Source organism: Anoplopoma fimbria, chromosome 13 (assembly GCF_027596085.1).
Source record: "Anoplopoma fimbria isolate UVic2021 breed Golden Eagle Sablefish chromosome 13, Afim_UVic_2022, whole genome shotgun sequence".
Classification (NCBI taxonomy): Eukaryota; Metazoa; Chordata; class Actinopteri; order Perciformes; family Anoplopomatidae; genus Anoplopoma; species Anoplopoma fimbria.
In genome coordinates, this window is record NC_072461.1 from 24783510 (window position 1) to 24798410 (window position 14901).

The 14901-nt window shown below is 38.6% G+C and overlaps 1 protein-coding gene across 1 annotated transcript in view; it reads left to right on the top strand.

Moving 5' to 3' along the window:
* Positions 1-14901, top strand: part of smarca2 (SWI/SNF related, matrix associated, actin dependent regulator of chromatin, subfamily a, member 2) — a 51316-nt gene that overhangs the window by 1164 nt on the left and 35251 nt on the right. The window contains 11 exon segments of the mRNA XM_054610293.1: positions 1393-1650; positions 2689-2818; positions 3248-3667; positions 5185-5286; positions 7093-7147; positions 7149-7340; positions 9434-9560; positions 10312-10485; positions 11313-11486; positions 13116-13286; positions 14231-14281. Of these exon segments, the coding sequence (XP_054466268.1) occupies positions 1423-1650; positions 2689-2818; positions 3248-3667; positions 5185-5286; positions 7093-7147; positions 7149-7340; positions 9434-9560; positions 10312-10485; positions 11313-11486; positions 13116-13286; positions 14231-14281 (1824 nt within the window). The 5' untranslated portion in view covers positions 1393-1422.

Sequence of the window (14901 nt, forward strand, 5' to 3'; positions counted from 1 at the left end):
GTGTCCTTAATGCAGCTCTGTGTTTCATATTGTTGATCATGTTCAATCCAAACGTGAAGTCACACTTTGATTTACATCATTTGATTAAGATATGATAAGATAATCCTTTATTAGTCCCGCAGCGGGGAAATTTACAGGATTACAGCAGCATAGGTTATAGTGCAAACAAGAGACATAGTAAAAGAAAATAAGATCAAAAATAAGTATTATAAATGAGCAATAAAAAACAGTAAAGAATCCACACTGGCAGTGGACAGGAGAGAGGGGAGATAAATGCTAGAATTATTAAAACAATTGATTTGTTATTCATCAGATAATGAAAGGACTCTGTTGACAAGGTGGACCAACCATACATATTACAAAAACAGTAAATGGGCCCTCCAGCAGTTTTTTCAGCAAAGGTTCTTGTTGTTATTTCATATATAGGCCTTTGTTTAAAGCAGAATTAATTTTAAAGAAAAAGGTGCCAATTGCTTTATATTCCCTCAAAATCTAACAAAATGATATGCCTATTCTACATAAGATATAAAAAACTATAAATAATCTACTTACACTGCTCAATTAAATTACAGTACCAGTCAAAAGTTTGGACACACCTTCTCATTCAATGGTTTTTCTTTCTTTCTTTTTTTTATTTTTCTACATTGTAGATTAATATTGAAGACATCCAAACTATGAAGGAACACATATGGAATTATGTGGTAAACAAACAAATGCTCAACAAACCAGAATATGTTTTATATTTTAGATTCTTCAAAGTAGTTGAATGAGAAGGTGTGTCCAAACTTTTGACTGGTACTGTACATCTCATCATTCTCGCTTGTATTTGTATCATATACATATATGCAATGATGGCTGGGTTATATATTGATGTTATCCAATGTCAAGTCTCTGTTTGATCTTGCAACGAGACAATACAGTATACAGTAGCAAGTCCTGATAGCTTTGTCTTTGACCTCTCTACTTTCCCAGTATAGTAGCCAAAGTAACTACCAAAACACATTGTTTGTTAAAACATATATGCGCCTAATGTTGTGGGTTTGTGTGTGTGTATATGCACTTCATAACAAGTAACTAATGTGCACTGTGGCCTGTTGTAACTACCATACACCACTGCTTAAAAGGAAAATTCAAATATATATATGCTACAGTAACAGGAGCACTTACACCTATACAGTGTAAGCCTGTCCAATGAAGCAGCTGTGTGATAAAGAGTTATTTTTTTATTATAATAAAATCATTACTTAATGTCTTTAATACATGAAATATCCCTCAAAAAACAAAAGAGCAAACGATTCATACAACGGTTTAATACATATGATGTTATGGTGGTATTTGACCTTCATTGTTTTCATGCCTTTTAAATCTTCTCCCTCCTTTTCCCCTCTGAAGCTGTCTGGAATGCTCCCAGCAGCTCAGTAGATGTCCACCCCTTCAGACACATCAGGTGGTATGTCACATCCTGGCCCTTCTCCGGGGGCAGGTCTATCCCCGGGGCCCATCTTGGGCCCTAGCCCTGGACCTGACCCCTCACCAGGCTCTGTTCACAGTATGATGGGACCAAGTCCTGGACCTGGAACACCGAACGCACCTCACGGCATTCAGGGACAAAGTGAATACTCTCAGGATGGAATGTATCCGATGCACAAGGTACAGTGTGCTGTTTAGTGTCTCTTGATGCCTGCTCGTTGTTGTAATTTAACATTCATGTCCACCTGCCACTGTGGCTCTAGGAGTCCAAAATCCACCTGCCACTCATTAGATTCCCATTGTTTTTGTTTGGCAGATGTGTGAAGCAATCCCAGCTGCCACTTGCATGTTTTACCAGCATTTGACTGGTGGCTGGTGCTGATTTCCAACCTTGCTCAAGGACAATATCATAGTTATTTTATAACGCTGTGATTGTGATGTCTTCAACAGGCTGTTGCAAGAGCCAGACCGTTGTATTGACCTATATTGGTTTATTGCAGATATATCACATGGCATTATCGATAAGAAATTTCACTACAGAATTACCAAAATATATTTAAAGTAATTTAGAAAGTGTCCCTGTGACAAGAGTTTTTCCTCCATAGAGCAAAGATAAGATTATTTTATATTTATTTAAGGATCTATTGGTTTATGTTATGCATTAATTATTTGTTGTCATTGTCACTTGTCATGTGACAAATTACCTAAATATAAGAAAGACAATGAAAACAGAAAAATCTAAAGTGGAAATCTACAAGCAGCAGTATTTCTCTGCTTGTTTGTTTTCTCATCTTCTTTTGAGTGTGTTGACAATTAGGCATGTTGCCCTTCAGAAATATATCTACAAAGCCAGTTGATAATAAACCTCTTTAGCCCTCTGGTTGACTTCTGTCAAAAATGTGATCTAGAATGAAGAGAAAGAAAATGTGGTTTTGCTCTGTGCAAGTGGTAATATGAGTCATTTCAATTCAATATTCTATTCAGTTTTATTTTTGTGGCCCGATATCACATCAAATTTGCCTCAGAGGGCTTTACAATTTGTACAGCAAACAACCTCCTCTGTTCTTGGACCGTCGAAAAAATACAATTTTATATGTGGAATGATTTGTTTTTATCATCAGTCTTCAGTTTTTGTTTCAGGGCTGCATCAGAGATTACAGTTTGGGGTTAAAATGTGTTGTTTGCAATGACTGAATCTTAATATTTTTCTTCTTTCAGTCCATGGAGGGGATGAACGAGAAGTCCATGGCTGATGCGATGCACTTTGGCCACATGAAAGGTGTGGGGATGAGATCTCTGCATAGTGGGATGGGGCCTCCGCAGAGTCCGATGGACCAGCACAGCCAAGGTAGCCAAGGTTACTTTAAAAAAAAAGCTTTTTTAAGCAGGCAAAATAAATTATGATTATTTTATTAATTTAGCTTTGTATTGAGGCAGCTTTCTTTGGCCGGTGTCAATTTAAAACAATCCCTCTTCATAGTTTGCAAATATCTCCAGATTATATTGAGGCCAAACAAATTGTGATTATTCCTAATCATACTTTTTTATTTTAATGTGTTTTAATCGATTTAAACAGTATAAGTTAACCAAGGCATTAACAAGAAAACACTTTTTTAAATCGGAGGAATGTATTTTTAAACTTTCTCAACTCATTTTGTGCAGAGAAAAATGATTATGTTAGTTTTCTGTCTTGTTAATAATCAACACCTTATATTTATTTTATAATCCTTTAGTTATGTAAAATTATTTAAAAGATGTCTCCACTCCTCTACTGTAGGATACATATCCCCCCATCCATCCCCCCATCCATCCCCCATGGGTGTCCATGAGCATGCTTCAAGTCCCATGTCAGGAGGGGGAGGCGGTGGGGGACCAACTCCGCCCCACATGGCTCCCTCCCAGTCCGGCCCCATGATGCCCATGGACCCCCAGTCAGTCGTGCCCAACATGCCCAACATGTCCAACATGAGCCAGCAGGCGCGGGGACCTTCTGCCTTCAGTCCGGTCCAGCTGCAGCAGCTCAGAGCTCAGATCCTGGCCTACAAGATCCTGGGCCGTGGGCAACCCCTGCCTGATAACCTCCAACTGGCTGTTCAGGGCAAGAGGAGCCTACCCACAATGCAACAGCAGCAGCAGCAGCAACAACAACAGCAGCAGCAGCAGGCACCGAGTGTTAGCCCTTATAACAGGCCTCCAGGTAAGAAGATGCAGTGATACAAACGCACATTTTTTCCTGTGTGACCTTGTGATCAGATCTGAACACACTTGACACTATAATGTGAGCTCTGTGTCCTCATTGAAACGTGAGCCACACTTCCTCAAAACGTGGAAGGTTCATATCTCAGTGTGGCCGAGATTTTGAGCTGAGAGCTTCCACACGTGTAATGTCAGCTGGCAGTCGGTGTTGCCATGAACAGTGTGTCGATTGCATTGAGAAGAAAGGTGTAATCATGACCAGAGATCTTGATAAATTCAAGCTTATCAGATCCACGGTTTTTTTTGGTGTCAGATGTGTTTTCCCTGGTAAGAATCACAATTTGGATGTCATATTGGGATTTCTTACTCATTGTAAGTTTTTGTCTGTTTTTTCTTGGAAATATTAAGAAACCTTATCAGCCATTAAGTGCAGTAAACTATTAATATCATGGAAAGTATGCAGTTTATGTAGTTGTATAGTATGATTATATATTTATCATTACATAAGTGCTTGTTAATGTGGTTATCTAATGCATCAAAACTCCATAAATCAAAAACATATTATTATTTGTTCAGATTGATTCCGATTTTCTTTTTAAATGTTGTGGCAAATGATCTTAAAGGTGTCAGAGACAACACTACACAACACTAAATATTTGGGGATTTTTGGGAGCTTAGAAATGCTCTTATGAAATTATAGTTGATATTCAGATTGTTGTGTATCTGGAGCATCGATTAAAAAAATATTTACGCCTATGACATCCAGCCTGAGTGAGCATCGTGGCTCGACTGATGGTTTGCTGCGTCTCTTTTAAAGATTCGATTTCTTTTCGAGTGCTGCACATGATTCACAGCAAAGATAGACAGGGGAAATGATCTTTTGAAAGAATATAGACGTCATAACTGCAAAAACTTTACTTCAGTTTTGATGTCTATATCTGTAGAACATGTCGCAGACATAAAGAGAAGTTAATATTTTAACTATATTTAACTCAAGACCTGTTTCTGTTTATAGATAAAAGCCCTCTAGCTACTTTCTGTGGACAGAATCCCTTCATTCGTTAAAACAAGGCTTTTATTCTGAAATATTTGCATGACAGTGTTATGGAAAATGCATTGATTTTCAGTACAAGCTTTTCATTTTGGATTATTATAAATTTTTTTTACATTACTTAGAGTGCAAATAAAATATATTTTCATCATAGATTCATTCGCAGATATTTTTACACTTAATTGAATAAAAGTATGAATAGTCAGCCCTTAGAGTCGTAATTGACATCTTCAAATAACGTATATTGTCAGACCAACAGTTCAAAACCAGAATTTATTCACTTTGCACTGATATAAAACAGCAAACTCTTAACATTTTGAGAGGAAGGACACTTTTAATGTGAAGCATTTTTACAAGAAAACAAAAACACTTCTGTCAAACTGTAGCTACCGTCCCATCACAGGCTCACATTATGTGTGAAGTTCACAAAAGAATTCTTTAAATATGAATTGTTATTGTGTTGGAAGGTATGCCCATGGCACCTTTGGGTGGTCCCCAGTCAAGCCCCTGCCCTACCCCAACCATGCAAGGACACAATCAAAGCGCAGGACCCAAGCCTTGGTCTGATGGTAAGTAAGGACTGAATACATTTAGAGTTAACTAGATATGTAAGCTGAAGCCACACTGAGCTGCATTCGCTCTGATTTGCAACACAACTTTTCACTCCACACATTTATAATCTGATGTCTGAGTGAAAGGTTCGAGACTAATCAGGCTGCACCCAGCTGTTTGATGTGAAGTCTTACATCAGATTCTCTTTGAACGGAGACGAAAGTGAATCCTTTTGAAGCGCTCGGGGGGGGGGTGTGGAAAGATGCTGCAATCCGAGGTTGACTTAAAAAGGAGTGCGACAGGATTCCGCTTTTGTTTCTGCTGCAAAGAGGGAAATAATTTGAATATATTTACTGCAGGTCGTCCGACCTTTTCTCTCACAAAGCCGGCAAAAAGCGAGAAGCGCAGCTCTGTTAATGAAAAAGACGCAAATTCTAACTTGAAAGTATAAAAGCGTGACAACATCCGTGGTAATTTAGGCAAAATACTGTGATGACTAAATGTTGTGTTGAAATAAATTTCCATTAGGATGAATCAAAAAGTCTAAAAATCCTCCAGTTCTTTGTCTTTGATGCCGCTTTTTTAAAGTTTTTATTTTCCTGTTTTGGCATTAAAAATGTTTTCTTTGATTTCCAAGCTTTTGAAGTACGTTTTTTGTTTTATTTCTTTTTATTTTAGATATGCTTCTTATAAAAAATGTAATTTCATGCCGAGGTTTCTCTGGTGGAAATATCCTAGCTGTCATTAATAATGAAGGATTGATCCACCTCTGAAATATTCTGTTCATTGAGAACCGTCCCAGTTGTCTGTAGATCTCTAAATATAACAGCACAGTTTTCAGCTACACACCGGCAGCAAAACAGGATTTTCCCAAGTTTCTGCATTAAACACAAGTGGTATCTATAGGAAACCGTGTACTTTGAGTTTTTCGTGAATTTAAAGTACATTAAGCGCCTTTGACTACTGTGAACGGCAATTGTTGTATTAACTGTTTTTACAGGAAATTAGTAAATAAACGAAATCGAATGGCATTCTGCTAATAGATTCATGGGAACTTTAACGAATGGATCAGGTATCTTTAATGATCATGACATGAAACTTAGGGTTAGACAATATGGGAAAAAATAATACCACAATATATGCAAGGATTCAGTTTCCCCCAAAAAAATAGCTACGGTCTAACAGTGAATTATACAAAGTTTTAAAGTTTTAACTTCAACAAATGTTTTGAGAGAAAAACTAAAATAATAGTCAAAAACACATCAATAAAAAGAGAAAGAAGAAGCAAATAGAAAAAAAATAGCTCATCTCCCACTGAGGCCAATTTAAAACTAGAATAAATTATGTTTCGTCGAACAGCAACAGCTCGTGAAAGGTGCTCTCACGGCAAATTGGTCCAAGGTGAGAGAAAGAACCAAACAAAGATATCTACGTCTCTATTAAGGAGTGACCCTGGCGTCAGGACTGGGAGGGGAAAAGGCCAGTAATGTTACATGTGGCTGTCTGACAGTCTGTATGTGACTATTAGAAAAATTATTGTTTCACTGAACTGAGGAAAAACTGGTTTTATATGAACCTGTCCACCTGGGTAGGTGAGAAAAGTGCCTGATTAATACTGTTTATATCTGTTAAAATAGTTATTATTGAAAGAATGAGAGAAAAAATGTCTATATAACAGGTGATTCCAAACTTTACAATAATAAATGTATAATATATTTGTTTCATATACCAACCTATGATTGTTTCAATGATTTATATAATGTCTGAGTCAACCTGCCGTTCTGTGAAGTGACCCGATAACAGATAAAGTCTTTGGTCTCCAGGTCAGGTTGGTGAAAATCAAGCCAACGCTCAGAAGCACCTCACCCCGTCGCCGGCGGACGCCCGTCCCCGCCCCTCCCCAGGCCTCGGCTCTGCCCGCCGGGCCGATGCCGGGCGGTTCGGTGACCCCCCAGCCTCCCGGGCAGCAGGTGTCCCCCATGCTCCAGTTGCAGAAGCAGAACCGCATCACGCCAATCCAGAAGCCCCAGGGCTTGGACCCAGTGGGGATCCTACAAGAGAGAGAGTACAGGTATCTATCTTCATCGCCAGCATGGAAAAACCTTACTGCACATACATACAATTCATTAAGAGCTACTTTAAGTTACATTAAATCAATTCATTTCATCCTCATCATGTCATTTTTTTTATTTTTTTTACCGTGTTTCTAAATTAAACACATCATTTACAGCACTAATTAAAAAGAAGACTTACCAGCCATTAATTGGCAGTCATTGTATTTCTTGCCTCTCAAATTTTTGGGAAAAAAAACTTGACTTTTTGAAAAAAATCCATTCAAAGATCAGACTTATGTGTTGGTCTTAAATTTTATTTTGAATCAGAGTATTAATCACAAACTGGTATACCTAAAAAAAAATGTCAGCTTCCACCTTTTTTTGAGCTCATTAGCGAGCAACATTTTCAAGATTTTCAAAATAAGACTGAAGCAAACAAACAAAGTCAACCAGTTTTTGGAGCTCTGGAAAAAAGATGTCCCTCTGTGTTGCAATAATTTAAGTTAAAGTTAAACATAATATTAAACGTAGAGATTTGCACATAGAGATTATTTTTTTTTATACTGCATGTTTTCCAATCCAGAAGATTTAAGGGCTGCATGTGCATGAAGGATATCTTTCTCCAACGTGGGAAGTTTTTTTCCATTAACTGCATGACTTCAAGTAGATTCGTGTTTGAAGATACACAGGCAGGAGAACGGAGAGACAGAGATAGTCGTTGAACCTTTTATCTGCTGTATCCCGTCCTTTAAATTGTGTTAATTCAGACTTGAACTGTGACGGACGTGTTTTAGAAATGCAATGACGTCCACCCAGTCAGATCCAGAGTGAAGAACATGTCTGAAAAAAGCTCAACCTTTCTTTCCTGCTACCTTACTAATGTGTTGGAGCCCCTTACGTACTTTGGTAAAGCTTGTGTGCATTCACAACACACCTCACTGATATCTCCGGTAACATAAACCTGCAGGCTGAATCGTTATCTAAAAAACAAGCGATGGCAGATGGAGATAGGAGGGAGGCTCACAGGTCCTAATCTCTCCGTGGCTCTGAGGCTTGTTTTCCTTCATGCATCTTTAAGCTTCTTGTTTTGGCGATGATCTCTTTCTTCACATCACCCTTTGAAAAGCTGCATCGGTGTAGAAACGCTCAGCGCCACGGATAGCCGACCTCTCTCCACCTGGTCCGTCCAATCATGCCTTCTGAACATGAAGCGCCTGCTGTGAGACTGTTGGATTAAACATTAGTTTATTGTTTATTGATACACATCTGAGGCTCCCTGACAGTGGAGTTACCAAAACAACACAGTCAGAGATGATAGATTATGATCCAGTGTTACCCTCAGGCCGGTGTGAGGTGAGGATAAGCTACATGAGAGTACTACAAAGTACACACTGTTTAGCATCTCTGGATGGATTTTGCACTTTCGGGAGCCGCTTTCGATGACAAGAAATATGTTGAATAGAATTGTAATGAGGGAAAACGAAGCAAACAACTTGCAGCGTACCTGCTGTAGATTTCCACGTACAGAAACAAAAGAGCAGACCAAGGTCAAGCTGTTATCGTTGTACAAATATCTCATCTCCCTCTCATGGTCAAACCCTCTGAAAATTGCACAAGCAGTAGACGTGCTCCATAAACCGTAACTTAAGCTGTTGTTTAGAAAACCAAATAGGAGACACAGGGGATGACTAGACTAAAAAGAGACGATATAAACTGGTTATGTATCATACAATACAATAGTACTTTCCCTATAGTAGGTTAAATACTTCTTTGCTAAACATTAAATCAACTCGATAAGGTTTTGTGCTCACAAATCAATAGTATTTCACAGATTTATTCCTAATATAGAATCAGTTATTATGAAGCAAGATATGAATGTGTATTTTCCGATAGTATTTTTCTTTTTAACATAGAATCTTGATTCAGATCCCTTAGATTGTCTTTTATTTCATTGTGACCAAGAAGTATGCTGCACGAATGTGTTAACCTTCTGGGAGGGATGAGGCAGTTCTGCCATCCATCCAGTGGAGGATGCAAGTGTCCACTTATCGTGTGGTCTTTCCAGACCGGTTGTTACAGTTTGATTTATAAACATCCTAATCTTCCTCAGGCTGCAGGCTCGGATTGCACATCGGATCCAGGAGCTGGAGAGTCTGCCGGGTTCTCTGCCCCACGACCTGAGGACTAAAGCCACAGTGGAGCTCAAAGCGCTGCGTCTGCTCAACTTCCAGCGGCAGGTACACAGCCGAGTCTCAATGTGACGGCACAGAATGTTCATTTACACGGATTAACTCACAGTTAGACACACGGGTGATTTCCTCTTTGACCTCTGACATTGAATCCACACAGCAGGTGATCGTTATCTGCCCTGAGTTTACGCTTTATGAACCATGTAAGTTCCTCAGGGGTGAAAAAGTGATTTCTGTATAAAAATGCAATTTACTCAGATTAGCATTCTAGTGATATCTAGACGGATAAATGGTTGATAATACAATAATAATCATAATACCTTTTTTAAGGAAGCGCTTTTCGAGAAAACTCAAAAACACTTTACAAAGGAGATTAAATAGACAAATAAGCAATTTCGACACGAATGTAAAATTGTTAGAGGTTAAAAGGACTATTGAAAAGGTGTGTTTTTTTTAAGCAACTAATATTTGTGGCAGTTGTTGCCGTTAGTTTCTCTGATTTCAGCTGCGTGTAATACATAATACAAAATAACTCATAAATCATGTAAAATAGATCATTTTGTTCTTTGCCTCACGGCACCTTCAGATGAAGTTCAACATAAACCCCACAATGCCACAACGTTTTTAATAAAATAACTTTGAAGTTGTTAATTGGACATTTCAGGCTTTTACAGAATATAATGACGTCTCACAATCAGCAGTTTGTTGTATTAATTCAGTTCTACTTCCTTTTTAAAATTACCTGCCAACATGCACAGTTTCACCAGTATAGATTTAACGTAATCCGTGTGATCTCCAGCTGAGACAGGACGTGGTGGCGTGCATGAGGCGAGACACGACCCTGGAGACGGCCCTCAACTCGAAGGCCTACCGACGCAGCAAGCGGCAGACGCTGAGGGAGGCTCGCATGACGGAGAAGCTGGAGAAACAGCAGAAGCTGGAGCAGGAGAAGAAGCGCAGACAGAAACATCAGGTGAGCCACGATACGGTGTTTAAGAAGGAGGTTCAGGGAAGAGCAGCAGTTGCATGAAATGATCCTTTGCTGTCTTATTGCCAAGAACATTACACATGCAAGGAATGTGGCTTGTGCAGCAGAACTGTGTTTCTCCAGCTGTTGCAAGAATTTGTCACCAATGCCTTGAATATAACAGCAGTCATGATAACTGACATTTTGATACAAAATACAATTGTGAATCACTTTTACTTTAAGCTGATGTTTAAGAAAGAACTTTCAGCAAATGTTTTCATCACCCTGCAACAGAAAAAGTCCAGATGAAGGAGAGAAACATTTAAAACACATCGGTGGTCTGTTTCTTTGACTGTCAAAAAACAATAATACAACAATGTAAGAAAGCTGAATGTTTGCAAGGCGGCAGCATCAAACAGTCGCTTGGTGACAAAGAAAGTGGAGTCTGTCGACACAGCGCTTCATTATGCTAACTGTGTGTCTGTCTGTCCGTCCATCCCAGTCGCGTGAACGCATTATCTCCGAAAAGTTCTGGGCACTTTCTTCAAGTTTGACACAAACATCCACTTGGTGTTAAGAATGAATTGATAAGATTTGGGGGTTAAAGGTCGCTGTGTTCTGACAAAAAAAAATGTACTTCGCCATAACATAAGACATAATAATATTAACATAAGAATTCTTAATGCTAATTATAACAATTTCACACACATGATAAAATAACAAAGTGATGACATTTTGAACAGACATAATTCTAGTTTTTTATCGTGCCATGTTGTCAAAGTAGACATTAAGACTTCAACGATTTTTTTGTGTCTTTTTTTTTTTTTTTGCAGGAATATCTCAACAGCATCCTTCAGCACGCTAAAGACTTCAAAGAGTATCACCGCTCGATGTCCGGTAAAATGCAGAAGCTGACCCGAGCCATCGCCAACTGGCACACCAACACGGAGCGGGAACAGAAGAAGGAGACGGAGAGAATCGAGAAGGAGAGGATGAGGAGACTCATGGTAAGGACCTGGGACATCTAAATGAATTTTGCACACACAAACACAGAGCAAACTTTGACAAGCATTGTATAAATATATTACAGTTTCACAGTACAGTACAAACGGACTGGTCTATCTAACTGTCAATCAACATATAAATATCCCTGGTCCTTTTGAACCAAATGAGCTATTGTACTTGATTTAGAGCTTCTTTGTTATTTTGGATACACAATCAACTATCACTGAATAGTTGCCTCTATTATTTATTAGTTATGGTCATAAATTAAATTCTAGTAGTTGGCAATTGACCCCTATGAAGTCACAAAGGTCAGGGACATGGTTTGATTTGAGTAAAAGTTGACTGAATATTTGTTGTTTTATTCTAACAATTTTTGCCTGTTTTATTTATTAGTCAAAGCTCATATTTGCTGTCATATTCACCAAAAACCTCACAGATATGTCTGATGGGTTACTGTTCTATAGTGAGCTGTCATATTTGGCACCTCCAGATTTATAATTGAATGTATTTTGTTACATTGTTTTCTAGGCGAACCTGACAGTAAACATGTTTATATAATCCATTATAAATCTTTCTTGTCTGCAACTATTGACATCAAATTGTTCCTCATTTAAAAATATTCCAGATTATTCTGAAAAAGAAAATAAATTTAAGCTAATGAGCTGATGAATGTAAGTAATACAAAAATTCATCTTTTGTTCTCTCACTGGAAGTTTTTCTTCCAACTGATTTGAAAGTGAAATCTGTAACACTGAATAATTTACTGTCTGCACATAGATGGAGACGCACCAGTCGCACTTTTTTCTCTCCTAGTATCAACTCAGAACATCGGCCGACACCAAACACATATCTTTTTATTGACTAAAGTTTGTATAAATCACTATATACACAATAACTACAATTAATAACGTTGTCGGATTGCAATTATCAATTATTTTCATTGACGATTATTCAGTGAATCATTTTTTCATTTAAACGATTCGTTTTTTGGTCTATAGAAATTTAGAAAATTTGTTATCGATTACTAAATCCCAAGGTGACGTCCTCAAATCTCTTGTTTTGTCCACAACTCAAAATATATTCAGTTTACTTTCATGGAGGAGGAAGAGAAAGGAGAAGGAAAACCCGAAAATATTCACATTTAAGAATCTGGAATCAGAGAATTTTTTTTTTTTTTTTTTTTTACTCAAACCTTTAAATCAATATAATAGTTGGCGAATTATCGTTTAATTGTTGCAGCTCTATATCTGTTTTCATATTAACTTCACATAATAAAATGGATAGATTGTGTGCATAACTCTTTCTCAATCAGAGCTAATGATCCGAGGCAGCTGCCAGGATGTCAATAAGGAGAGACTGTTCACTCGTGACAGTGACTAGGAAACAGTATTCAATGTTAACAAGTGTCTCGATGATAACTGATGCATCTAATAAGGTCGGTTTGTGCTCCGGCACCGGTCTGGTTTATCGGATCGATGCATTAGCATTAGCACACCAGAGCTGCTCTCGTCAAATGAAGTGCCGACTAACTGGCTTTGAATGAATATCATCAGACTGTAGATAATATTTCAACGATTTCCATCCCATAATTAACTTCCTGTCACTGTCCCCCCTCCCTCCACCTCACTCAGGCTGAAGATGAGGAAGGCTACCGAAAGCTAATTGACCAGAAGAAAGACAAGCGTCTGGCCTACTTGCTGCAGCAGACGGACGAATACGTGGCCAACCTCACCACCCTGGTGTACGAACACAAGGCTGCCCAAGCCGCCAAGGACAAGAAGAAGAAGAAGAAGAAAAAGAAGGTGGGAAGAGAAATGTTCAGGTGGTGTTTATTCACAGGATGTAGCTCCAAGGTTCTTACTTTCTATTACTGTTATTCTGTATGAGGAGGCGCAACACCTTCTGGCTTCTTTGACCCTGTGTGTGTCACTAAACGTAAAACTTTTCAAATAGTTTCAATTCTACAGGAGCTTCACCAAAGCATTAAATGACTTTAGCGTCAAAACACAATATAATGAGCTAGTTCTGCTCGTGTTCTTTCATTTATTTTATCGTCATCTATCGTCACGTAAAGTAAATCCTCCCTTTGATGCACCAACGCTGGTTTCACTGTGAGATGAATTATCACCTGTAATCCTCTTCATCTCATGGTTCATCATTTTGTTTATTTCAAGCCTCTTCCAGAGATGACAATGTGTGCTTTTTTTGTCATGAATCACATCACCTCCCTTGTGTTTTAAAGCATTAAAAAAAACGGTCTCAAACTCGGGGGGCATGGCGGGCTGAGAGCTCACGCTACTCGAAACGTAATTTCACACCGTCTGTCGGAGAGGCCGAACTAATCAGTGAACTCGACTGGTGTCGTCTTTGACCGGAACGAAAACACGTGCACGCTCTCAGCCGTCAATGACAGCCCGGTCTGAGCCCCCCTGACACTGATGTTACTCATTTGAAGAGGATGTAACCACATCCTGTGTGCCACATATAGACTGCATGTGTGATGATGATCCTGGGAGAAGCACCCTAAAAAAAAAGAACCATACGTGACCCTTGATAATACTGATGGAGAGCTCCTCCTTAGTCTTTAGAGGCAGTAATGGAGGAAACTATGCCATTATAGAGTTTCCATTATTGAGAGATTACATAATGCTGGTGTTACCTATAATGTAAACACACCCTGGTTTTATAGAATAACAACATTTGTGATGATACATCAGCTGAATGGGTTTATGTGTTTGATGTCTAGAAGGTGGATGGAGATGGAGAAGGACCCAGCGCCTTTGGACCTGATGGAGAGGTGAGCTGCAGAGCATTTTTTTTTTGTTATTTGTGTTCCCCCATTTTGGTCTTTTAACAATGTGTTTCTGTTTTAAAGCAGCTATAATCAACATTTTTATAATATAACAAAATAATATATATAACCACATGAATCCGGCTCACTGTAGTCCAACTGTATCAAACTCTCTCACACACAATGCATACTTATTTTATTTCATTTGTCCTCCCCTATTCCTTATCTCATGGGCTATCTGGAATTTTTGGGGTAATGCATAGCCTATAAATGAAAAAGAAAAATAGCATTTTAATACTGATTTGGACCTAGATTACCATGGCAACAGTTGAAGCTTTGAGGTGTTCTGGTAAGCCTTACTTTAAAGTGAGTTTCAGCTCATTGTTAAACTGTCCGGACCCAAACTTCACTGTTTCGGTTCACTCTCACAGCTTTTATAATGTCCTTTTTTGGTGTTTTCAGTGAAAAAGCTGTAAAAACCTCATGTACACTACATTCCACATTCCACCAAACAGCGGACAGACACATTTAGAGACTAGCTGGTGAACATAAAGGAGCATTTAGCAGCTAAAGAGACAGATATTTCCCTCAGGAGTTGGTGGAGACCCAAAACAGAGCTAAAAGAG